This window comes from Diaphorina citri, unplaced genomic scaffold (genome assembly GCF_000475195.1).
Source record: "Diaphorina citri unplaced genomic scaffold, Diaci psyllid genome assembly version 1.1 scaffold980, whole genome shotgun sequence".
NCBI classification, from domain to species: domain Eukaryota; kingdom Metazoa; phylum Arthropoda; class Insecta; order Hemiptera; family Psyllidae; genus Diaphorina; species Diaphorina citri.
In genome coordinates, this window is record NW_007378411.1 from 73,547 (window position 1) to 101,008 (window position 27,462).

Genomic DNA, 27,462 nt, shown 5'->3' on the forward strand with positions numbered 1-27,462 from the left:
AAAGATATAGTGGACGGACTCTTGTATTCGCTTCCGTGTCTGTCCCCATAGAAGGACTTTTCCAAACCTGGTCGACCTATATATCAAATTAAAGGTCTTTTTACGAGAAACACGCAAGTGGTGGTGCAAATTTTGTACAGAAAACCAAAAAGCCAAAAAACCAAAATAAAACTTTTTTGGGGGATTTTTTTTTTCACATTTTCTCGCACAAATGAGCTCTGATCTTGAAATTTGTCGCGACGACCCCTATGAACTCAAAGCGAGAAAGTTTTAGATAAAACTTCAGTCGATCATTTAAGACCGGTTTTAGTGTCACCTATGTTAAGCTACGCCGAGCAAGGCCAATAAATGGATGGGTGACTTAAAGGAATAAAGGGAGAACGGGCTCTAGTCTTGATTTTAAATCATTACATGAATGTAAAATCAAAAAATCAAATCAGGAATAATAATAAACTGAATATTAAACAAATTAGGTAGGTACATAGGTACTGATTTTCTCTAATCACGATCGAATAAACTACGGGCTAAAAAATACCCGGAGGGACGGGCCCAGCTTGTTTGAAATCAACCAATCAAATTGATTAATCCAAGAAGTAAACTTTCCGAGTTTAAACCCTAACTGTCCCCCAGCCATTAGTGTAACTATCAGATGAGAAGTGGAAACTCTCATAACTCTCACTCTAAATAATCATTTCCCCTTGATGTTCTCTGAGAGACGATTTCAATTTCTTCACCAACTCCAGCTCCCTGTCGACCATCTCTTGCTCTTCTTCTGCCAAGAGATCGAGAATGCTTCGAATTTTCAGCTTGGCATCATTCACGTCAGTGGAATTGGTTTTGGCTGAGATGGGAAGAATGGATTGGAATTTGATGACCTTCTCCGGTTGAAACTCTTCAGGATATTTGTGTATGTGATCTGAAAAATAAAAATAAAATAATAATAATAAATATATAAATAAAAACTAAATAATAATAATAAAATAAAAAAAATGAAATTCCGGTTTAGAATAGAATAGACCTTGTTTATCCTGCTAGAATGAGACTGAAAAGTCCCTTTACTCCCACAGTCCAAACAAGGTCGAGTAATCCAGGCATATTTCTAATATTAGATATTGTTCAACAGAATACAAAAAGAAAACATACCCAACAATAGAAGGGATAGCCCAACACCCACGGTAAAAGGAATAGCCCAACACCTCCTGCTGTTGTTCCTATAATCATGTTGCCCCTTACCTTTTAAATTATGCAATGTGTCACGTATGCCGTCGTAAATTTCTTGAGCTCCTTCTACGTCCATTTTATTTACAAGCAGAATAATCGGCTTCTCTAACAAGTTCATTTTATACAGCTCCAATTCCTGAAATTGAAACCAATATTAGACAAATTGTACAAGTACATCAGACGGTAGTAGGTACTTTAATATTTTCAGTGACACTGGTAGTGAAAGGGTATAAATAAAATAGCAAATAATGGATCTTCAACTTATCAGTGGTTAGGCAAAACATACATGTTATCTGGAGGATACTTTAAATTTCAAGTGTAAATGGACTTGTCAGTTCTATTTCGTTGAGACAAATGAGCTATTTTCCTGATTAGATAGACATCTAGACTTCCCCATTCACTCCTCATTTCAGATGTTTTCTCCATAAAGTACCTTGTTTAAGAGGAGAACAGTTTCGACACAAGATCGCTTGGGGTGTTTCAGTCCTAGTTGGAATCCATTCACATCCACAATCATTGCAATAAGCTTGGTTCTCTCTACATGTCTGAGGAATTGATGACCCATTCCAAGATTCCTATGTGCTCCTTCAATCAAACCAGGTAGATCAGCTACAGACATTTTCCTAAAGTCATCAAACGTTATGACACCCACATTTGGTTTGATAGTTGTGACTGGAAAATGAGTGAACAAAATAGATTAATTATTTATTAGTTTGATGTTGGAATTGATATGTCTACTTTTGAAGCAAGTTGTATATCTAATATCAAACTACATGCAGGTTTTTGCCTATGGTTTTAGCTAAATAGTAACCATTATTAGAATTTTTTTTCATTTACAACTAAATACTGATATCTTAACTCAAGTTCTAGTGGTCTATCAGTGATAAATGCTCAAACCTATTGGAAATTATAGCTCTATACAACTGAACAGTGTTCCACACAATAGGTACTTACATGGATAGGAAGCTATTTTTGGCCGAGCTCTGGAGATAGCTTTTAGGAACGTTGATTTGCCAGCATTGGGAAATCCTACCAATCCAATGTCTGCTATCAACTTGAGTTCAAGACGAACAGCTAATTCTTCACCTTTTCTACCCAGCCAACCATTTTGGGCATTTCCTCCTGCTCCTCCATGGGCAATGATGATGCTATCCTCTTCAGTATTCAGTTCACCTGAAAGAGTTTACTTGGACATTAGAAAATTAAGAATTTTAATTGTGTTAAGCATAAATGCTTAACACAGTTGTGACTGGAAAATGAGTGAACAAACCCTAATTGTCCCCCAGCCATTAGTGTAACTATCACATGAGAAGTGGAAACAAGCATTTATGCATTTATGCTTAACATTAGAAAATTATAAATTACATAGGTACCTATTAATTTAGAAAAAGCTCCAATAACCAGTGACAGTAGTTTAGTAGGAGTAACTCAAAAACGAATGGGTTGGTTTCACTTATAAACACTACTTACAGGTTTAACACTCCACGAGACCTTGTTTAGACTGCTGGGGTAAAGGGACTTTTTAGTCTCTTTCGAGCAGGATAAACAAGGTATATTCTATTCTACAGGGAAGTCAAGCTTAATAGTACCAGAAAGTTGGAGTTGACTCGTTAAGGATATTACTCCTTATAGTATCTTTCTGTCCTGTCAGTTATCAACTGGAGGGAAAGGCAGACAATAAGGATTAAAGAGATAGAAAGAAAATAATTAGGGAAATGAACAGAAGATTAATTACTGCTCAAATTAGCAAAATTAAATAAAAGAGAGATGAAAATGTAGGAGGAGCGTAAAGGAGAGTACGAAGTCTGCGTGATTAGAATATTTTATACCTATTGTATTTGACTAGGATTTTTTTGTTTTCAATACCCTAGATGCAGGTTTTATACCACATATTATGTTAACTTCCTGATGTATGTCCTTTCTCACTGATTTTGACTTATTATTTTACATTGTTAAAAATAAAATGTCATACGATAAATAAAGTAATTCTAAGTGTGTGAGGATGCCTAATACTGACTTACTTAAAATTATTAACATAAATAAGCTCAGAGGTGGCAGAATTTTTCATTATACCATGCTGGGTCGTTTTGACAACTCAAACTTTGAGCAGTCCGTCAGTAAATTTTATTGATTCTTTCTCAGATCCAAAGTCCACCGTTCTAACCGCAGAGCCGAAAAAACTTCGACCTTTCCGGAAATCGAACCGGGGACCTTCGGTGTGTAAGCCTAGTCACCTAGTGTGATAGCCACTCGGCCATGGAGGTTCCTTCCTTTACAGTGTCCTGAGGTACACCAGACTTAATACACCAAATAACAGGGCTTTTCAGCCCAATGTGGAAAGTACCTGGGAATTTCATAAATACTCATAAACTCATATCCCATTTAAAAATACCTACCCAATACTGAGAAGAAAGTTCTTGCTCCAAAATTACATACCTAGTTTTGTACCTCCATCAGTGTTTTTATTGAAGTGCCAAGTCGCAAATTAATGTCTTATTAGTTGATTGAAGTAATTAACCACAATTAATAAAGAAATTTCAAGTAGAAAATAGATAGGGTAAATAGTAAGTAGGTACTGCCAATTGGGGGAAAAATAAGATTGGCGCGATTACTTAATAAAGAAATTTCAAGTAGAAAATAGATAGGGTAAATAGTAAGTAGGTACTGCCAATTGGGGGAAAAATAAGATTGGCGCGATTATAATAGTTCGAATACCACATAAAAACGACTTGTGAGTAGGTAATAAAACGTAAAATTCAGCACTTTTACCAAAATAGGTATGCATTCAAATGGTAGGTACTTATTATTGCAACACTGACATTGGTTAAACGCAGACTCTGCTTAGCAATTAGTAACAGAGTATATTCAATGTTTTAAACAGAACCTACCTCGTTATTGCCACGGGCTAAAGTATTTTGTTTTGCGAATGATCTTTCTTTGTGTTAAAGTATGTGTAGTTACCTTCTCCGCGATTGTAAAAAAATAGGTACATCAAGATCAAAAATTCTCTACCCCACTGGACTTGAACTCAGACCCCAATTTACTAAACCACAGGTCAGTGTGGTAAAAAATACAAGAGGTGCTGGGTTGTGCTCAAAATATCAACATGTTTTTGCTTACTGTTGGACTTGACTCAACATGTAGAACTAATTTAAATAATCTTTATGTTCAATAATTATCAGTTCTTGGAAAATTTACGAGAATTGAATACCCTTGTGGGCAAAATGGACAGGAAATTCATTTCACCCTATAGTTTTTATCTCACATTACTGGCATCGAAATACAAGGTGTTTTAGAGCTCAGATTGTCATCTATAATAATCATTATTGTACATTGAGAAATTCTTCACAACTTCAATATTATTTTTTGTTTAATGCTCTCTGCCTCAACATTTACCCTATAGCCTAATATAGGTTGTAAAAATAGTTGTTTTGTACTGGTAGTTTGACTTGAAACTAACTGGTAAAGCTGATTATTTCACACCTATTACTTCTTATGCGTCGAGATATCTTTCTATGTGAAACATTAGAGAATTAGGTACAGTATTTTTCCTCTATCTTGCCTTTTTGTTTCTGCTGCATGTGTTTTTGAAATTCCTTTATATGTACTTTTAGGTAGATCTTCTTTAGGGATGATTAATTCTACTCTTTATTTTAGGAAAAAAAAAATCTAGTTGCCTAACCTGTACCAAAAAAATTAAGAAATAAAAATCTCGTGTCGGAATTGTAATTTTTTGGGAAAAGGTGTTTTTCTTATCAACACTTATATGAACACGCAAGTTTACAAAAATTGCGTGACCCCTATACAATCTTATAAAGCATGACCAAAAACCCATTTGCATAGTTTAGAATGTCCAAACTTTTTTTTGTCGTTAAAAAGGGGGTCAGAAGCAAAAGTTGAACCAGAGTAGGTACCTTATTCCTATTTTGTTTTAGTTTGTTTTTATTGGAATAATAATAAACTGAATATTAAACAAATTAGGTAGGTACATAGGTACTGATTTTCTCTAATCACGATCGAATAAACTGGCTAAAAAAAAACCCGGAGGGACGGGCCCAGCTTGTTTGAAATCAACCAATCAAATTGATTAATCCAAGAAGTAAACTTTCCGAGTTTAAACCCTAACTGTCCCCCAGCCATTAGTGTAACTATCAGATGAGAAGTGGAAACTCTCATAACTCTCACTCTAAATAATCATTTCCCCTTGATGTTCTCTGAGAGACGATTTCAATTTCTTCACCAACTCCAGCTCCCTGTCGACCATCTCTTGCTCTTCTTCTGCCAAGAGATCGAGAATGCTTCGAATTTTCAGCTTGGCATCATTCACGTCAGTGGAATTGGTTTTGGCTGAGATGGGAAGAATGGATTGGAATTTGATGACCTTCTCCGGTTGAAACTCTTCAGGATATTTGTGTATGTGATCTGAAAAATAAAAATAAAATAATAATAATAAATATATAAATAAAAACTAAATAATAATAATAAAATAAAAAAAATGAAATTCCGGTTTAGAATAGAATAGACCTTGTTTATCCTGCTAGAATGAGACTGAAAAGTCCCTTTACTCCCACAGTCCAAACAAGGTCGAGTAATCCAGGCATATTTCTAATATTAGATATTGTTCAACAGAATACAAAAAGAAAACATACCCAACAATAGAAGGGATAGCCCAACACCCACGGTAAAAGGAATAGCCCAACACCTCCTGCTGTTGTTCCTATAATCATGTTGCCCCTTACCTTTTAAATTATGCAATGTGTCACGTATGCCGTCGTAAATTTCTTGAGCTCCTTCTACGTCCATTTTATTTACAAGCAGAATAATCGGCTTCTCTAACAAGTTCATTTTATACAGCTCCAATTCCTGAAATTGAAACCAATATTAGACAAATTGTACAAGTACATCAGACGGTAGTAGGTACTTTAATATTTTCAGTGACACTGGTAGTGAAAGGGTATAAATAAAATAGCAAATAATGGATCTTCAACTTATCAGTGGTTAGGCAAAACATACATGTTATCTGGAGGATACTTTAAATTTCAAGTGTAAATGGACTTGTCAGTTCTATTTCGTTGAGACAAATGAGCTATTTTCCTGATTAGATAGACATCTAGACTTCCCCATTCACTCCTCATTTCAGATGTTTTCTCCATAAAGTACCTTGTTTAAGAGGAGAACAGTTTCGACACAAGATCGCTTGGGGTGTTTCAGTCCTAGTTGGAATCCATTCACATCCACAATCATTGCAATAAGCTTGGTTCTCTCTACATGTCTGAGGAATTGATGACCCATTCCAAGATTCCTATGTGCTCCTTCAATCAAACCAGGTAGATCAGCTACAGACATTTTCCTAAAGTCATCAAACGTTATGACACCCACATTTGGTTTGATAGTTGTGACTGGAAAATGAGTGAACAAAATAGATTAATTATTTATTAGTTTGATGTTGGAATTGATATGTCTACTTTTGAAGCAAGTTGTATATCTAATATCAAACTACATGCAGGTTTTTGCCTATGGTTTTAGCTAAATAGTAACCATTATTAGAATTTTTTTTCATTTACAACTAAATACTGATATCTTAACTCAAGTTCTAGTGGTCTATCAGTGATAAATGCTCAAACCTATTGGAAATTATAGCTCTATACAACTGAACAGTGTTCCACACAATAGGTACTTACAGGGATAGGAAGCTATTTTTGGCCGAGCTCTGGAGATAGCTTTTAGGAACGTTGATTTGCCAGCATTGGGAAATCCTACCAATCCAATGTCTGCTATCAACTTGAGTTCAAGACGAACAGCTAATTCTTCACCTTTTCTACCCAGCCAACCATTTTGGGCATTTCCTCCTGCTCCTCCATGGGCAATGATGATGCTATCCTCTTCAGTATTCAGTTCACCTGAAAGAGTTTACTTGGACATTAGAAAATTAAGAATTTTAATTGTGTTAAGCATAAATGCTTAACACAGTTGTGACTGGAAAATGAGTGAACAAACCCTAATTGTCCCCCAGCCATTAGTGTAACTATCACATGAGAAGTGGAAACAAGCATTTATGCATTTATGCTTAACATTAGAAAATTATAAATTACATAGGTACCTATTAATTTAGAAAAAGCTCCAATAACCAGTGACAGTAGTTTAGTAGGAGTAACTCAAAAACGAATGGGTTGGTTTCACTTATAAACACTACTTACAGGTTTAACACTCCACGAGACCTTGTTTAGACTGCTGGGGTAAAGGGACTTTTTAGTCTCTTTCGAGCAGGATAAACAAGGTATATTCTATTCTACAGGGAAGTCAAGCTTAATAGTACCAGACTTAATACACCAAATAACAGGGCTTTTTAGCCCAATGTGGAAAGTACCTGGGAATTTCATAAATACTCATATCCCATTTAAAAATACCTACCCAATACTGAGAAGAAAGTTCTTGCTCCAAAATTACATACCTAGTTTTGTACCTCCATCAGCATATGCTGTGATGCCCACAGGTAGTTCTAATATCTTGTCTTCCCCATTTCTACCAGCAAGACGATGTACTAAACTATTGTCTCCTGATGCAGCAGTTATTCTAACTCCCTTGAATTGTTTTTTGACTGATTCTAGAGAAGCTCCTGAAATGACAAAAGAAAAAATATAATTACAAGACAAAAGAAAAAATATGATTACAAAAGCACTTTTCTTATCAATTTGTATCTGTGTCTTCTTACATTTTCTAAAACTGATCTATGTAAGTGATGCAAGTGTGATCATGTAAGTAAATAGGTACCTATCTTATAACGTGGCTTGTAGAGAGGAGAGACTTACTACTTCTTGTATTTTGGTCCAATGAGATGTCTTACCTGCTTTGACTTTACACACAACATTGCCACCTCTGCCCCCAAGGCCTCCATATTTGGGCTGACCGTTTCCCCCCGAGCCTCCTTTAACATACAGTGATAATGAATCAAGGAATCTGCTTTTAGTGAAAATACTTTTCTCCGATAGTGTCTGGAAGTAATACAACAGAATTAATACAAACTACAAATTAATACCTGGAAGTAATACAAACTGCTAATAATTGAATATGGTTTTACAATTTTATTATTCATATTTCTTTGACTCAATTTATTTAAACCCTTAATGGCATGTAATAAACTTATTGAGCAATTGAACTCTCGGGACTTAAGTTTCATGTCACTTTGTGGACATTTTTCAGCATCTGGATTTCTACAGATTCCAAAAGAACTTATGCCTATTTCAACATGAGACTGTAGACCTGGGGGTACCCCACTAGTGTATGATGGCTTGTAGAGAGGAGAGACTTACTACTTCTTGTATTTTGGTCCAATGAGATGTCTCACCTGCTTTGACTTTACACACAACATTGCCACCTCTGCCCCCAAGGCCTCCATATTTGGGCTGACCGTTTCCCCCCGAGCCTCCTTTAACATACAGTGATAATGAATCAAGGAATCTGCTTTTAGTGAAGATACTTTTCTCCGATAGTGCCTGGAAGTAATACAACAGAATTAATACAAACTACATATCTATTAATACCTGGAAGTAATACAAACTGCTAATAATTGAACATTGTTTTACAATTATTCATATTTCTTTGACTCAATTTATTTAAACCCTTACTGGCATGTAATAAACTTATTGAGCAATTGAACTCTCGGGACTTAAGTTTCATGTCACTTTGTGGACATTTGTCAGCATCTGGATTTCTACAGATTCCAAAAGAACTTATGCCTATTTCAACATGAGACTGTAGACCTGGGGGTACCCCACTAGTGTATGATTCATTTTTCTTTGACTCAATTTATTTAAACCCTTAATGGCATGTAATAAACTTATTGAGCAATTGAACTCTCGGGACTTAAGTTTCATGTCACTTTGTGGACATTTTTCAGCATCTGGATTTCTACATATTCCAAAAGAACTTATGCCTATTTCAACATGAGACTGTAGACCTGGGGGTACCCCACTAGTGTATGGCCATAACATTGGGAGCTTGGAACTTACCTTACAAAGTTTACAAACTGATAACTGTACCATTCTGGCTACTTGGGAGTTTTCATCACAGGGGTATTCTCAGTGATTCTGCTGGTTGTCTCTTCACTTAAATTACACCGGGATATCTTTAGTATTACTTGAAAGTGAGTTGAATAGTGTTAAATTGTCTATTTCTTGAAATTCCATAAAATTTACACACATTTCTTTTTAGTTCGTTTAGATTTCACATTTCAAACTTTTGAAAATTCGCGGTATTCGACACAGAGGTATTTTTCTGATTTCTCTGTGCGTTATCAATTTTTGACTGCAGCGCTTCTTGTTGATTTTATCAGAACTAAAATTTGGATTTGATTGGTGATAAAAAAAAAATTGATAATCGTGATTTGTGAATCTGAAATCGCTGAAATTTGACTGGCAAGAAAAGTACAATTCTATTTTATTCTTTTTTCTTGCATTTGCTGTCGACAGTTAGAAAGTTTGATTAATAGTTTGCAATAAATAGGTATAAAGTAGATACTCATAGTGCTCGTTTTCAGTCAGTACCCACAGGTAATTAAACCAAGCTATCAATTTATCAATCAATAAGTTCCCAAATCCCAACTTGAGCAACATTCTTCAAAGGAATCCATAAAAAGCTCAGCAGTAAGTTTTAAACCATCATCATATTCCATAGTTACCTGATTATGGATATTTGCTTGTCTTTAGGCTCTTAGATAAATTCAAACATCTTGTATTTATTTTTAGAGGACCCTGGACCAAATTCTTCTTGTGGGTGGGCTTTCAACAATTTTCTGATTAATTTGTTTCTTTATTTTTTGCTTATACATGGGTAGGCACTGGATAGAATTATAATAGAACAAATATACTACTTCATGTGAACACACAATAATCTGTGAGATAGCATGCCTGTATTTTGAACCTATCAACTCTTCCCTCTTATCTTTGGTATCAGAAATTTCTATAAGGTTTGGAATAGAAAAGTAGTAAATCCAATGTTTTTGTGCTGCAAAAGAAAAACCACATCAGCATGAGTCCTATTTTCGTTTGAAATCCAAACACAGATAAAACCACCTTTGACTCTACTAGAAATTGAGGTCCATTGGGATAGGTATTGTAAGTGAGCAGCCCAAGGAAGGTAGAATGTTATCACAGTCCCTCGACTAAAATTCTTTACATCATCTCATACCTATAACTGCAAAATACACCACATGATTTTGATTGCTTTCCACTACCCTATTTTCGTTTGAAATCCAAACACATATAAAACCACCTTTGACTCTACTAGAAATTGAGGTCCATTGGGATAGGTAGGTATTGTAAGTGAGCAGCCCAAGGAAGGTAGAATGTTATCATTATCACAGTCCCTCGACTAAAATTCTTTACATCATCTCATACCTATAACTGCAAAATACACCACATGATTTTGATTGCTTTCCACTAATTTCGTTATTAATTGCAGGTTGCGAAGTAAAAGTTTTCAGGACGAGCGTACCTAAGTGACCGCGGTATAATGATTGCTATATTTAGAAGCGAGGATTTATTCTGAACACGTCTCGTATAATTCCGTTGTCATGGATGACCCAGACTCAGGATTGGCAACGTGCAGTGATGTGCAGAGTTGTAGCGAAGTTATATGTCATTCGAGGAAGCAGGCACCTCCCACACTAAGGCAGCATTATTATCCCGAAGGAGGATGGGGATGGTTGGTCGTGGCCATTGCTGTGGTTGTGCAGATTCTCACCCATGGCTTGCATATGGCGGCCGGGATTCTGTTGTCCTTCACCGGGAAACGGTTTCCAACGGCGACATACACAGATTTAGGTAAGAACGTATGTTTTGAACAGATTAGATTGGTTTCCTTTAAAACCTGCCTCGGTGGCGTACTGGTCTCCCGAGGCATTAAATTTTATCCTCATTAATTAGAAAATTCTTTGCGTCCAAGGGATTTAAACCCCAATCCTTCCAACACCATGAGATAGGTGCCTTGCCTATCTAACGGACACAGAAAGCAAGTAAGTAAGTAAATTAGAGAATTCGGCATATAGAGTTCTAAGGATTAGGTGGTAGAGAATCCGGGTTTGTTATTTATTGAGTTTACATAAGACTTTTTTTCCCCTCTTCTCTTTCGCTCCGATTTTAACCAAATCCTCAATCGTCCCCAAATTAATTCACCAAATATTACAGGTTGGCTCGGTGCACTATCAATGGCGGTCAGTTTATTCGCCTCTCCAGTCATCATAGCTTTCTGTCGGCGTAAATCGACCAGATTGACGGCAGTCATGGGAGGTTTGGTGACAGCATTGGGCTGCCTGTTCACGTCTTTTGCATCTCAGTTCCATGGACTACATTGGAGATTGCATCACCTCCTGTAACAAAGTAGAGAACTATCTTATGTTGAGCGAGTTTGAAAATAATCTCATCGCAGAAATCCCTATAGTCATGGATAGAAAAGGTATGTACTTATTCAATTCTAGAACTTTGAACGCATTCAGTTTTTTTTTTCAATAGATAGCACTCCAAAGATTAGGTTGGGTTTAAAAGTTTCTAGAAATGTTTTCAGACACTGACACCCATATTTATGAACAAATTCAAACGGTTTTTGCTTCTACAGATGGTACACCTTTTGTGTAATTTATTATGCAACTTTAATTATTAGGAAGTTATCATAGAGGAGAAGGAAGGAAAAAATTTACTTTTATATACATATGTGTTGTGATCTCCATCTTTAAGGAGTTTCAATGGTAATTTTCTCGAGTAAAGTGAATATCTTGAAAACACATTCAGTATAGCCGCATTATAAAAGTTAAAAGTTGCAGCCAAGTGTGGTGGGATGTCTCTGTGCTCTTTCACACAAAGTTCTCGCGTGAAATATAGAAATTGATATCGCTTCTGCTTCAACTTACAGTGTTATATGTATGTATAGCTCACTCCAAGTGTAATGTTTGTAATGTAGAACACGTTTATATTAATAACAAAAAACAAGTTATTGCTAAATATCATAACAAATATAGAAATTGATATCGCTTCTGCTTCAACTTACAGTGTTATATGTATAGCTCACTCCAAGTGTAATGTTTGTAATGTAGAACACGTTTATATTAATAACAAAAAACAAGTTATTGCTAAATATCATAAAAGGGTAAAAAAATTCTCGACAGAATGGTTGGTTTGCCTTTGGCGAAATTAATCATCATTTATTGGAATTTATTAGAATGAAAAAAGTAATAAATAGAATGGTTGGTTTGCCTTTGGCGAAATTAATCATCATTTATTGGAATTTATTAGAATGAAAAAAGTAATAAATGGAATGGTTGGTTAAGTTGGTTTGCCTTTGGCGAAATTAATCATCATTTATTGGAATTTATTAGAATGAAAAAAGTAATAAATAAGTCATGAACTGAGATCAAGTAAATAAATCAATTTGAATGTTACGCATGTTGTCAAGTCAAGGGCAGTGGTTTTTTCTCTCCTTCAATGATATATTCTGTCTTTTACTAATCTGTTGTTCTGATATTTCGACTAAATACGAGGTACGTAAGGTATTTGTATAAGAATGATAGTATGTTCATAAAATAAAGGTCTATAAAATTCCAGTTACCGAATATGTTTAAAATTCCTGAGATGCTCTAGGTTCAGCTACAGAAATGTCTCTTTTTGCCTGGATAAAAAAATATGATGTATTTTATAATGGTTTGAAACCGACCAACCAACAAACCGAATAAAAAATGACCTAACACTCTTAATAGTCAATTTCTAACATTTTAAACCAACCAAAGGAAAGGAATTTTAATTGTGTTGAGCATAAATGCTTGTCACAAATGTCGTCCCCTGCTTAATACACTACGCTAAATTTTATGACTTGACTCTACCGAATATGTTTAAAATTCCTGAGATGCTCTAGGTTCAGCTACAGAAATGTCTCTTTATGCCTGGATAAAAAAATATGATGTATTTTATAATGGTTTGAAACCGACCAACCAACAAACCGAATAAAAAATGACCTAACACTATTAATAGTCAATTTCTAGCCTTTTAAACCAACCAAAGGAAAGGAATTTTAATTGTGTTGAGCATAAATGCTTGTCACAAATGTCGTCCCCTGCTTAATGCACTACGCTAAATTTTATGACTTGACTTGGACTTGAACCACCAACCTCCAGATCCAGAGTCCACCGCGCTAACCATTGCACCACTGAGGTTAGTAACCACTGCACCTCTGAGGTTGGTTGCACCACTGCGGTTGGTATTTTAAATCAACCATATTATAATATTCTGGGAATTTCAAGACTTATTCGAGCAGGATAACCAAGGCCTATTTTCCATTTCCAGGCGTAGGTGTCGGCATGACCCGTGACTGTTCCACCCTCATGGTGGCTCGCACGACTGCGGTTGGTATTTTAAACCAACCATATTATAATATTCTGGGAATTTCAAGACCTATTCGAGCAGGATAACCAAGGCCTATTTTCCATTTCCAGGCGTAGGTGTCGGCATGACCCGTGACTGTTCCACCCTCATGGTGGCTCAGTATTTCAAACGGAAGCGAGAGTTCGTGGAGATTTTCATTGTGTCCGGCTCAGGGTTTGGTATCACCCTCATGTCTATCTTCATCCAAGGTTCCATCACAAAGATTGGATGGCGGCTTGGTTTACATGTAGTCACAGCGGTTGTGTTTCTCACCTTCTTCCTTGGAACGTGTTACCGCTCAGCCTCCCTATATCACCCACAGGTCAGCTCCCATGGTGTAGTGGTCGCTCGCCCATTGATGCAAATTTCTTGACCCTGCCGGGAATCGAATCCGGGTCTCCCGCCTGCAAGGCGAGCGCAGTGAGCACTACGCCATGGGAGCTGACAAATCTATGTAAATATAATGAAATCTGACAGTGACAGAGATGAGATTTTTTCCGCTATTATTGTTTGTCTATGTAAATATAATGAAATCTGACAGTGACAGAGATGAGATTTTTTCCGCTATTATTGTTTGCATATTTTTTTTTTACCCCGCCGGGAATCGAACCCGGGTCTCCCGCGTGCAAGGCGAGCGACCACTACACCATGGGAGCTGACCTGTGGGTGATATAGGGAGGCTGAGCGGTAACACGTTCCAAGGAAGAAGGTGAGAAATACAACCGCTGTGACTACATGTAAACCAAGCCGCCATCCAATCTTCGTGATGGAACCTTGGATGAAGATGGACATGAGGGTGATACCAAACCCTGAGCCGGACACAATGAAAATCTCCACGAACTCTCGCTTCCGTTTGAAATACTGAGCCACCATGATGGACTTGACTCGTTAAGGATATTACTCCTTATAGTATCTTTCTGTCCTGTCAGTTATCAACTGGAGGGAAAGGCAGACAATAAAAGGATTAAAGAGATAGAAAGAAAATAATTAGGGAAATGAACAGAAGATTAATTACTGTTCAAATTAGCAAAATTAAATAAAAGAGAGATGAAAATGTAGGAGGAGCGTAAAGGAGAGTACGAAGTCTGCGTGATTAGAATATTTTACTCCGTAGTACCGAAGCACGATCAGATCAGAGTTGCATTCGATTATGTGAAATTTAATTCAGTCAAAACATGGCTGAATCAAGGAGATCCCGCTTTGGACGTAAACACAGCAAAATCTCCCAATCCGAAGCACGAGTCAGATCAGAGTTGTATTCGATTATGTGAAATTTAATTCAGTCAAAACATGGCTGAATCAAGGAGATCCCGCTTTGGACGTAAACACAGCAAAATCTCCCAATCTCATTGGTTCAACCAATTAAATTTTACATAATCGAATACAACTCAGCTAATAATTGAACCCAGAGTAGTAAAAGGGTAACCGAGAGGTTACGAGAACAGGATCCTGAGAGGCTAAAGACTTTCGAGTTATTTATAAATTTTTAATTGATTTCGTTATCTTTACATAATCGAATACAACTCAGCTAGTCATAATTGAACCCAGAGTAGCAAAAGGGTAACCGAGAGGTTACGAGAACAGGATCCTGAGAGGCTAAAGACTTTCGAGTTATTTATAAATTTTTAATTGATTTCGTTATCATCAATCAATGAAATGATTGATTCCGTGACTGGCTGTTGCGGGGCCCACTCAGCCTCGTGAGGAAAATGAGTAGTTCTGCAATATAAATGGGCATAGCGAGCGGTGCCAGCATGGTAGGTAAACATTGGATATTGGATTATTGAGATGTTGGGAAAATCCTACAATGCTGCAGTGAGCACCAAAGTTGTGATATAATAGCACAAAGAAACTGCATTTAGGATCTTGAGGATAGGATGTAGATCAAAAGTGCCCGGGCTGCAGTGAGCACCAAAGTTGTGATATAATAGCACAAAGAAACTGCATTTAGGATCTTGAGGATAGGATGTAGATCAAAAGTGCCCGCGGGACGAAGTTCCAGAAATGTACGGTCCAACCGCTATTTTCAGTCATAGCACCAAAGTTGTAATAGAATAACACAAAGAAATTGCATTTATTATTATTATATCACCCACAGCGGCGCGCTATTCTCCATCTGAAGAATCAGAAGCGCAAGATCAAGGATAAGAACAAGCAGGATGACAAACCGCCCTTTCTGGACTTTAGTACGCTCAAGAGTAAGACGGTGCGGATTCTGCTCATTTCGACCGGGATTAGTGCGTTTGGCATCAACACCCCGATTTTCTACTTGGTAAGTTGGACTTGGAACTTGAATAAACATAGATAAGAGAATTGATAAAATGTATATTGTAAATTTAAAAAAAAAAACTTGAAACTTTGTATAAGTGGGATTTTTTCGAGACGTGTGAAAAAGGTGAGAGCTACTTTGTGCTATTTTATCACAACTACCTTTTCGAAGTATCCAGGCGAGGTTAACGTCAGAGGTGTTCTCTAGCAACTGACCCTTAAAGCTCCATCATTATGTGGCCAAATAAACTATAAATTTCATACCTTGGCTGGAATCAACCCCGCGCTACTTGCCTACCAGGCGAGTGCTTTGACCACTCCTCTTCTTCTTCTTCCTAGCCTATTCCTACTTAAATTGTGTACCTCATGTTAAATTATTCTCACTCAAGTCTTGATTCACACAATCCTTCCACCATACCTTGGCTGGAATCAAACCTGCGCTACTTGCCTACCAGGCCAGTGCTTTGACCACTCCTCTTCTTCTTCCTAGCCTATTCCTACTTAAATTGTGTACCTCATGTTAAATTATTCTCACTCAAGTCTTGATTCACACAATCCTTCCACCTCCTTCACCCTTTTCTCCCCCTCACTTCCATTTTCTCCACTCTTTTCCCTATGTAGCTCTCATCTATTCTTTCAACATGACCAGCTTTGAGCATGCCACTGATTTTGTCTTTTTTTATAACATTTTGTCTTTGCTTCAGGTTCATCAAGCAGAAGAGGACGGGCTGGGAGATTCTGCTCCTCTGTTACAAACCTACATGGGTCTCGCGTATTCCCTAGGCTGTGTAGCGTTCGGCACAGTAGTTGTTCATAACTCGGTAGAATGCCGCATCGCCCGGCAATATCTCTGCCAGGCAGCGGTCTTTATGTGCGGCCTTTCCATACTGGCGCTCACTGCGGTTCATGGAAACAAGTAAGCAGATGTACCTTTTTTTATTTTTAACTATTTTATTATTATTATTAGTCCGTCAGTAAATTTTATTGATTCTTTCTCAGATCCAAAGTCCACCGCTCTAACCGCAGAGCCGAAAAAACTTCGACCTTTCTGGGAATCGAACCGGGGACCTTCGGTGTGTAAGCCTAGTCACCTAGTGTGATAGCCACTCGGCCATGGAGGTTCCTTCCTTTACAGTTTCCTTTGAAAAAGACGCCCTCTCATGAGAATGAAGATTTCCAAAGGAATATTTGGTTTGGTGTGTTGATCAACCAGTCACAGACTGGCAGCTCCTTTATTCATTTGTTATTATAAACAAATGTTACTCTGTTCACAGGTATGGCTACATTTTGTTCACTTGGATCTATGGCATATTCTGCGGTGGATACCAGTACTCACTCAAGATGTACACCTATGAGCGGGTGAGAGCGAGGAATTTCGCCCGGACCTGGGGCTTTGTACAGTGTTCCCAAGCGATACCTATCGCCATTGGAGTTCCTATATCAGGTAAAATTACTGTTTAAGAATTTCAACAGAGCATTTCCACTTCGATGTGCGAAAGACTTGAGGAGATATGAAAGTGTTTCTTATTCTTTCAACTGTGTGTTTTGTAGCTAGCTTTCTCTTTTAAATTACTCGAATTTGTCCATTCAAATCCGGAATTAAATTTGGACCTATTTATATTTTTTTTAACCATCTGTCACTGTTTAATGAAGTATCTACTATGAGTAAAATTTACATTCTGCAATTTTATTATTGTCAATAAAACCGTTTACATTTTATTTACAATTAACGACATTTTCCCCTAAGCTTCTAATGAATTCTACTCAACCAACTGCTCTTTCCCCGCAGGTTACATTGACGTGGGTTGTGGAGGCAAGTCCGGCTATTATTTCAGCTCTACCTGCGTCCTGGTTGGATCTCTATCACTCTTCTTCATCGATTTACATCGTCGGTCGATAGCGCGCCACAAGCATAACGAGTTTGGCACGCGCAAACTGTGCGTGTCGGATTCATGTCCGAAGAGAAGGCGGTTGTCCTTCTCCACAGAACCGGAAGAAGTGGCTATTGCTGATCCAGCTCCGGCTAATACCAACTTGACGCCGGTCAACAATCCGGCTACCGATAAACCCGAGCTGACTTGTATCTCTGAGGAAGGTGAGTTAGAATATACCGTGTTTATCCTGCTGGAATAGGATTGAAAAGGCCGGAAGAAGTGGCTATCGCTGATCCAGCTCCGGCTAATACCAACTTGACGCCGGTCAATAATCCTGCTACCGATAAACCCGAGCTGACTTGTATCTCTGAGGAAGGTGAGTTAGAATATACCGTGTTTATCCTGCTGGAATAGGATTGAAAAGCTCAAACATCTAAACAAGGTCTCTTATAGTCATTGTTTTGATCTTGATTTATATAACCTATTTTATGAGAATTGGTTCTTCCCGAGCTTTGATCCACATAAAAGTACGAAGAGGGTGGATGCTCCAAATTTTAGACCGATACTTTTACTACATTTAAGAGTTAGTGTTCCTTACCAATAACCTATTTTATGAGAATTGGTTCTTCCCGATCTTTGATCCACATAAAAGTACGAAGAGGGTGGATGCTCCAAATTTTAGACCGATACTTTTACTACATTTAAGAGTTAGTGTTCCTTACATTCCATTATAAACTAACGAAGTCAACCATAAACTAGAATAGAATAGAATATACCCAGATTATACTGCCAGAATAAGACTTAAAAGTCCCTTTACTCCTGCAGTCTAACCAAGATCTTATGTATTTGGTACAGAATTTTTCTTATGTATTTGGTACAGATTTTTTTAATCTTTGTTTCTTTTGTTTTGTTTCTTTCAAATCCTAACCCTATTGGATTAATTTCAGGTATTGCTGACATGGATCTCGCGGATAATCTACTCGATGATTTGGACTACATAGAGAAAATTACCATTGAAACTCCTTAAAGATGGAGATCTATGATATGATAAGTTCCTAATAATTAAAGTTACATAATAAATTACACAAAAGGTGTACCATCTGTAGAAGCAAAAACCGTTTCTGTCACAGATATGAAAAATAAAATCGAACATGGAAAATGAACTTACCAACAACTAATCCATAGCTGAGAAACAACTGGTGGAACTGAGATGCAAAAGACGTGAACAGGCAGCCCAATGCTGTCACCAAACCTCCCATGACTGCCGTCAATCTGGTCGATTTACGCCTACAGAAAGCTATAATGACTGGAGAGGCGAATAAACTGACCGCCATTGATAGTGCACCGAGCCAACCTGTAATATTTGGTGAATGAATTTGGGGACGATTGAGGATTTGGTTAAAATCGGAGCGAAAGAGAAGAGGGGAAAAAAAGTCTTATGTAAACTCAATAAATAACAAACGATTATACTGCCAGAATAAGCCAGAAATTATACTGCCAGAATAAGACCGATTATACTGCCAGAATAAGCCAGAATAAGACTGCCTGCAGTCTAACCAAGATCTTCTGTATTTGGTACAGAATTTTTCTTATGTATTTGGTACAGAATTTTTCTTATGTATTTGTTACAGAATTTTTCTTATGTATTTGGTACAGAATTTTTTAATCTTTGTTTCTTTTGTTTTGTATTCCTTTTGTACTCTTCTTTCAAATCCTAACCCTATTGGATTAATTTCAGGTATTGCTGACATGGATCTCGCGGATAATCTACTCGATGATTTGGACTACATTGGAGATTGCATCACCTCCTGTAACAAAGTAGAGAACTATCTTATGTTGAGCGAGTTTGAAAATAATCTCATCGCAGAAATCCCTATAGTCATGGATAGAAAAGGTATGTATTCGATTTTAGAACCTTGAACGCATTCAGTGTGAAGGGTCTTTTTTTCCAATAGATAGCACTCCAAAGATTAGGTTGGGTTTAAAAGTTTCTCGAAATGTTTTCAGACACTGACACCCATATTTATGAACAAATTCGCACTGGAGTGTCAATTCCAATCATCTGACTGGCCAAAATTGTCTACAGTCTGACTTAAAGGTGTGTCCAAATATAGTCAATCGACTTCGACGACGAGATAAATCTATGTTATCGAGGCAGTGTGGACGGTTCGATCGACAGCCGGTCGACTATGTGTGGACACACTTTAAGAACAAACATTTTTGTTCATAAATACGGGTATAATACGAGTAATAATTCCAGCACTGCCATCATCTATTCCCGAAGTGTTTTAGCAGTTTCGACGACCATTTCTGCTTTCAGGGAGACGGTGGTCTCTGGCCAGACAGGGAACAGCAGCGCCGCACGGTGGTGGAACTGTTGAACCAGAAGATGGAAATGGCAACGTGAAGAACAACAAGTGGCGACTATTACAAAGTGGTACGACGGTTCCTGTTAATGTACCTGCTAGGTTAATTACTGTTATCGATGAGAACTCCGTTTAATTATTTTATTACCTGTATTTATGTGTTTGTTTTGAACCTTATTTATTTTACTTTCTACTAAGAAAGTACCCTTTATTTTCTATTTAAACATTTTTGTCATGGTATTGCTGATCTACAAATGGCCTTGTCGGAAATTGTACTAAAAACATTGTTCATATTGATTAATTGAGTGGTTAAAAAAACTGACCGAGCTATCTTCATTTGGTGCTTTTCTAGGACCTATAAACAAGGAGAAGTTTGGAGCTTACGCATAATTGATAGGGTTTGTCCAGAAAAAAATCCATTTAAAAACTACACCTTTGAAAATTTAGAACAAGTGTGATACCAAAAAAAATAGAATTTGACAAGCTAAATAACTCAGAATCTCAAAAGTGATGTAAATGACTCGGAATCTCAAAATCATAGGTTGGTTAAGTCCAGTCTGCACCTTTGCCATTCAATTGTATCATCTATCTTAATTTCCTTCGTGCGTTTTGTCCTGCCTGTCTTCTTTTGTTGAAGAATTTGATTAGATTTTGGTTTAACCTACAGGTCAAGTTCGCTCCCTTTTGTTCTCTTTATTCTTTTCCTTATCTCGTTTCGTTGATGCTATCAGAAAAGGTTACATGGTAATTTTTACCCATCATGACACAAAATGTTCAATTTGTTTGTAAAATATTTATCGGTGTTTTGATCAAAATATGGTCATTGTTAGCACATTGTATGTCAGAGCAATATCGTCTTCCCGTCACTGATGTCTGCACATTAGATTTGTTAATACACAATAGTATCAGAGGGCTGTTTTATAAAGGACTTTAAATTTCATTCTTCGCCATGACGTAATATTGCAGAGGAAAGTATTTAATGATTGGTTTATCAGTAGTCCTGTGACGTCATGACGTCACAAATTGTACTAAAAGTGATATGCTCCTGAAGTTGGTATTTCAAATCTATCGTCGAAAAAACAAGACAAATTTTCAACTGACGAAATTATACTTACCTGACCAAAAGTTTCGTGTCGCATCCTTGTCACATTTTACAGCTGCATACCCTTACCGTTCTCGAGATATTTTGTTTACAGACAGACAGAAGGACAGACAGACACACACACGGACCAATGGCTGAAACTTTGGATTTAGGCTCTAGGGACCTCAAAACGTGTTTTGGCACTAAAAACTGACTTTGTTTCTCTTCTTGATTCTTTTAAATTTATACCTGCCACCATACCTGGTTTTGGCTAGTGAACTTTAAATAGATGTTCTCCTATCTAATTTTTCAAGTACCGACTAGTTTTGGTATTCGAACAGTCAGATATGAGATCTTCTATTTAAATTTTAAACAATAGATTCAGCTACCAAAAACTGGTTGTGGTACAGGGCCCAATGTATTATTTTCTGCGGATGTACATATTAATAGGGTCTGTCTCGCAGGATTTTGTAAACACATAATTCGTTAGTAATGAAAACAACTCAAAGATCTCCTAAAAAGTTCGAGAGAATATTATGTTCTGACAAACAATGTGGTGAGCACCAATATATTACAGGGTGTACCAAGTCCTTTTTCTTCCTCATTTCAATATGATTGTTTGGGACATTTGTAACACCCTGTAAGAATTATTCTAATTTTATTTTGTTAAACTATCACTATCAGTATTTTCTTTTTGTTTAAGTGTGTTATTGCATTTATTTATATTATTTCTTCTTTTTTGTAATTAGTCACTCAAAAATTACTTCTCTCATTTTGAATCTCATGATGTATTTTAATTTAGAAAAGTATTATTTTTTTATAATTTATAACACATGGATATGTCTTCAAAGTTTAGAGCACAATAACCAAGTAATTAAGTTTTGGTTCCTATGCTGAAGAAAAATATTCAGGATAGATAGATTTCTCTCATGAAATCAACAACTTTCATTCACCTTCTAATGTCTTAAGTCTAAACTTCCCTTTTTTATTGAATATTCTATAGCACACAGTTTTTCTATCCTTCTTAAGAAATAATTTACTTAGAATATAGAAAAATATCACTCCTCCAAACATCACTGCCTTTCCTGAAGAACTCTTCAGGAAAGGCCTATCTGCCTAATTTATTTTGTCAATTTCCTTGTGCAATATGTCCTTGTGTTATAAAAGATGACTCTAATAGACACTGTCTCCTTTAAATCAAAATAAGTTAAATTTTATTATTCTAGATTCTAGAATATAAGTATTATTTATTTTACCTTATTAATATTTATTTACATACCTATTATAATAAAATTATTATTGTGTTATGATATTGTGATAAAATACTCAAATACTGCCAATAAATTCCAAACTCTTTATTTCTTGTTTTATACATAGAAAAAAAAAGATGTAGAAAAAACTTAGTGTCTTTAAGATTGAAAGATATATTTAGCTTGTTCGTTGATAAATTACTTTATTTTTTAGAATAATTTACAATAATTTTTATTAATTTATTTTGTAAAAATGAAAATATTGTCATAGTTACGTCCATATGAAACAAATGTGAACAATGTCCGCTAAGTAGGTACTTGGAAATTTGAATGAAGATGCAAAGTAAATTTTATCCTCAATATAATTTGAGAATTTGACCACAATAATAGTAGTAGCCTACTGCTGGAGTAAAGGGACTTTTCAGTCCTATGCAAATGAAGATGCAAAGTAAAATTTATCCTCAATATAATTTGAGAATTTGACCACAGTAATAGTAGTAGCCTACTGCTGGAGTAAAGGGACTTTTCAGTCCTATGCGAGCAGTATAAGTAAATAAGCACTATTATTATTATAATATTATACTTGGTAATAATGATAAGATTGTAACAAGCATATTGTCGAATAGCTAGAAATACATCTTGTGTGTAGATAGGATATAAATTGGCCTAAAAATTTTGTGAAATTTTTAGTCGAATTTGCTCAATACTTGATTATTATCTAAATGTACTAAGGTAGCTAAATTACTTTTTACTCGTAGTCCAATAGGGAGTTCACACATTGTTAACTTTCCATTCAAATTGAAAACTACTCGTATATCCATTAGGTATCAGTTTTGGTTGTTTTATCTCTTTCAACGTACTTTATTTTTTCTTTAGTCAATACTTTTTGAGGATAGTTGTTTCCTTTTATTATTCAAATTGAAAACTATATCCATTAAGGTATCAGTTTTGGTTGTTTTATCTCTTTTAACGTACTTTATTTTTTCTTTAGTCAATACTTTTTGAGGATAGTTGTTTCCTTTTATTAAATACATAGGTATTCTTAGAATACATCTGAGATTGATGTGATCCAAAGTTTCTTTAGAATTAACTTCGCTTTGCTTTTACTTAAAATTATACTGAAATTTGTGCATTGAAAATTGATTAATATCTTGTGTAATGGTAGGTACAATGAATGTTCCCTTCCTGACTCATTATTTCCCTTATTGGATATACAAAAATCTGGTGTGAACATCACACGACTTTCCTTATCACCGTTAAATTACACCGAAAACTGCCAAAAAGCGGTAAAATGCCGCCAACCGTTGCACCGATCTTAACCAAAAGTTTCGTGTCGCATCCTTCTACTGAATGATGCTTATTTGGGTGTTCTCCTAATCTAACTTTTACAATATCTCTAACCGTATAGTCGGTATAGCTGAAAACCGCAAAAAAAAAAGTCCAAACTGCCAAAAAGCGGTCAAAATACCGCCGGCCGTAGCACCTATCTCAACTAAACGTTTTGTGTTACATCCTTGTCACATTTGTGAACTAAATACCAAATTTCAAGTCTCAAGCTCATACCATTCCCGAGATATTGTTAAATTACACCGAAAACTGCCAAAAAGCGGTAAAATGCCGCCAACCGTTGCACCGATCACCACAAAAAAACGGCAAGTTATGAACGTGAGTTGTAGTGGTTAGCATGATAGACTCCGTACATGGAGGTTGGCAGTTCGAGTCCCAGCCAAGTCATGATCAAATGAATACCTAATAGGTACCTAAATCGGAGAACCAAATTTGTGACAAGTAGCTAGGTATTTTATTTCTTAAAGTTAATGAAATTTTCTTTTCCTTTCTCATAAAATGGATTAGGTACCTACCTAAATTTGTTGGTAAAATGAAAACAAGATAAAATAATAGTTAGGGTTCTTTCTATTATTGCAACATGTATTATGCAGGGAATGAGTACCTAGGTAGGTACTACCTACCTCTTGTATTACCTAAACATGTAGGTACACCATGCCATATCTATCTAGGTATGGGTGTATAGGTACATTATATCTAGGTATGGGTGTATAGGTACATTATACCTAGGTATGGGTGTATAGGTACATTATATCTAGGTATGGGTGTATAGGTACATTATACCTAGGTATGGGTGTATCTGTATAGGTACATTATATCTAGGTATGGGTGTATAGGTACATTATATCTAGGTATGGGTGTATAGGTACATTATATCTAGGTATGGGTGTATAGGTACATTATACCTAGGTATGGGTGTATAGGTACATTATATCTAGGTATGGGTGTATAGGTACATTATACCTAGGTCGAGGTACCTAGTTAACAAGCAAGGAGACCCAGGCACTAACATTCATACAAAGAGAGAGAATCGAAATATTTTTCCACCGCATTAGAGAATTGTAATTTGTAGATCTGTGATCCATCTATCTGGTTCTTATTGTAGGAATAGGGTAAGTGTACCGTTTATTCGCCCACCTAAAAAACGTACCAATTTATTGGCCCACCTGTACCATACGCCACATAAGTCTGAACTGGACGAACTTTTTCAAGATCCAATTTCATCAAAAGAAAGGGCTATCAATTCCAAACATCTGACTGGCCAAAATTGTCTACAGTCTGATTTAAAGGTGTGTCCAAATATAGTCAATCGACTTCGACGACGAGATAAATCTATGTTATCGAGGCAGTGTGGACGGTTCGATCGACAGCGTCAATTCCAAACATCTGACTGCCCAAAATTGTCTACAGTCTGACTTAAAGGTGTGTCCAAATCGACTTCGACGACGAGATAAATCTATGTTATCGAGGCAGTGTGGACGGTTCGATCGACAGCCGGTCGACTATGTGTGGACACACTTTAAGAACAAACATTTTTGTTCATAAATACGGGTATAATACGAGTAATAATTCCAGCACTGCCATCATCTATTCCCGAAGTGTTTTAGCAGTTTCGACGACCATTTCTGCTTAATACGGGTATAATACGAGTAATAATTCCAGCACTGCCATCATCTATTCCCGAAGTGTTTTAGCAGTTTCGACGACCATTTCTGCTTTGGGTATAATACGAGTAATAATTCCAGCACTGCCATCATCTATTTCCGAAGTGTTTTAGCAGTTTCGACGACCATTTCTGCTTTCAGGGAGACGGTGGTCTCTGGCCAGACAGGGAACAGCAGCGCCGCACGGTGGTGGAACTGTTGAACCAGAAGATGGAAATGGCAACGTGAAGAACAACAAGTGGCGACTATTACAAAGTGGTACGACGGTTCCTGTTAATGTACCTGCTAGGTTAATTACTGTTATCGATGAGAACTCCGTTTAATTATTTTATTACCTGTATTTATTTGTTTGTTTTGAACCTTATTTATTTTACTTTCTACTAAGAAAGTACCCTTTATTTTCTATTTAAACATTTTTGTCATGGTATTGCTGATCTACAAATGGCCTTGTCGGAAATTGTACTAAAAACATTGTTCATATTGATTAATTGAGTGGTTAAAAAAACTGACCGAGCTATCTTCATTTGGTGCTTTTCTAGGACCTATAAACAAGGAGAAGTTTGGAGCTTACGCATAATTGATAGGGTTTGTCCAGAAAAAAATCCATTTAAAAACTACACCTTTGAAAATTTAGAACAAGTGATACCAAAAAATAGAATTTGACAAGCTAAATAACTCAGAATCTCAAAAGTGATGTAAATGACTCGGAATCTCAAAATCATAGGTTGGTTAAGTTGATACCAAAAAAAATAGAATTTGACAAGCTAAATAACTCAGAATCTCAAAAGTGATGTAAATGACTCGGAATCTCAAAATCATAGGTTGGTTAAGTCCAGTCTGCACCTTTGCCATTCAATTGTATCATCTATCTTAATTTCCTTCGTGCGTTTTGTCCTGCCTGTCTTCTTTTGTTGAAGAATTTGAGAGTCTGCACCTTTGCCATTCAATTATATCATCTATCTTAATTTCCTTCGTGCGTTTTGTCCTGCCTGTCTTCTTTTGTTGAAGAATTTGATTAGATTTTGGTTTAATATACAGGTCAAGTTCGCTCCCTTTTGTTCTCTTTATTCTTTTCCTTATCTCGTTTCGTTGATGCTATCAGAAAAGGTTACATGGTAATTTTTACCTATCATGACACGAAATGTTCAATTTGTTTGTAAAATATTTATTGGTGTTTTGATCAAAATATGGTCATTGTTAGCACATTGTATGTCAGAGCAATATTGTCTTCCCGTCACTGATGTCTGCACATTAGATTTGTTAATACACAATAGTATCAGAGGGCTCTTTTAAAAAGGACTTGGCTCTTTAAATTTCATTCTTCGCCATGACGTAATATTGCAGAGGAAAGTATTTAATGATTGGTTTATCAGTAGTCCTGTGACGTTAGATTTGTTAATACACAATAGTATCAGAGGGCTGTTTTATAAAGGTCTTGGCTCTTTAAATTTCATTCTTCGCCATGACGTAATATTGCAGAGGAAAGTATTTAATGATTGGTTTATCAGTAGTCCTGTGACGTCATTAAATTTTACGAAAAGTGATATGCTCCTGAAGTTGGTATTTCAAATCTATCGTCGAAAAAACAAGACAAATTTTCAACTGACGAAATTATACTTACCTGAGAATTTCTAGTCTACTTAATATTATTTTTAATTCTTGTCTTAGCTACCTCAAAATATGGTAAATGTCTACTCGTACTACAGAATGTTGTTTTGACGTTTACTCTATTGAACTCTAGTCTATTTTCCCCTAACCCCCTTTTCTTTGTTTCGTTGCGCATGCACCGAACATCGAGCCAGAATCAGTTTAGGGAACAGTTTTCCCTATACTACCACAGAAGAAGCAGTATAGGGGAAATGGTTTCCCCTAGCCTTCTGACTTGGCTCCTCCTTTTTTCTGAACTTTTCAGTATGCTGACAAAGTAAGGCACTTTGGGAGGGCATTCGGGTGGGGACCTTGTTACTAGTCAGTCTGGGAAGTC

At 36.4% G+C, this 27,462-nt stretch overlaps 3 protein-coding genes and 1 long non-coding RNA gene across 5 annotated transcripts; 1 reads left to right on the forward strand and 3 right to left on the reverse strand.

The window, feature by feature from the left end:
• Positions 1–469: 469 nt before the first annotated feature.
• LOC103513512 (GTP-binding protein 10 homolog) lies at positions 470–3,685 on the reverse strand (the record flags this gene model as incomplete). The annotated part of the gene is made up of 5 exons (XM_008478347.3): positions 470–916; positions 1,234–1,357; positions 1,655–1,893; positions 2,176–2,394; positions 3,658–3,685. Coding segments are annotated over 5 exons (846 nt in total), but the record flags the coding sequence as incomplete, so codon positions are not given.
• Positions 3,686–5,352: 1,667 nt separating this feature from the next.
• On the reverse strand, positions 5,353–9,457 carry LOC103513498 (GTP-binding protein 10 homolog). 2 transcript variants are annotated; one of them, XM_008478334.2, is made up of 7 exons: positions 9,231–9,457; positions 8,066–8,213; positions 7,673–7,837; positions 6,903–7,121; positions 6,382–6,620; positions 5,961–6,084; positions 5,353–5,643 (listed from the first exon to the last, which is right to left on the reverse strand). In XM_008478334.2, exons 1-7 carry the CDS (start codon positions 9,261–9,263, stop codon positions 5,408–5,410), a joined length of 1,164 nt encoding a protein of 387 aa, XP_008476556.1. In that variant the 5' UTR covers positions 9,264–9,457; the 3' UTR covers positions 5,353–5,407. The 2 variants fall into 2 exon arrangements, with proteins under 2 accessions (XP_008476556.1, XP_008476557.1); XM_008478335.2 differs by lacking the exon at positions 8,066–8,213 and adding an exon at positions 8,567–8,714.
• A 1,224-nt stretch (positions 9,458–10,681) lies between these two features.
• Positions 10,682–20,813, forward strand: LOC103513499 (monocarboxylate transporter 2). Its single transcript, XM_017445850.2, has 9 exons — positions 10,682–11,042; positions 11,406–11,574; positions 13,659–13,950; positions 15,727–15,900; positions 16,601–16,812; positions 17,171–17,340; positions 17,686–17,991; positions 19,509–19,664; positions 20,091–20,813. The coding sequence occupies exons 1-9, from the start codon at positions 10,793–10,795 to the stop codon at positions 20,270–20,272; spliced, it is 1,911 nt and encodes a 636-aa protein (XP_017301339.1). The 5' UTR covers positions 10,682–10,792; the 3' UTR covers positions 20,273–20,813.
• Positions 20,331–27,246, reverse strand: LOC113469174. The gene is made up of 2 exons (XR_003392676.1): positions 27,100–27,246; positions 20,331–21,251 (listed from the first exon to the last, which is right to left on the reverse strand). It is a non-coding gene; the product is annotated as an uncharacterized LOC113469174 (long non-coding RNA).
• Positions 27,247–27,462: the final 216 nt, after the last annotated feature.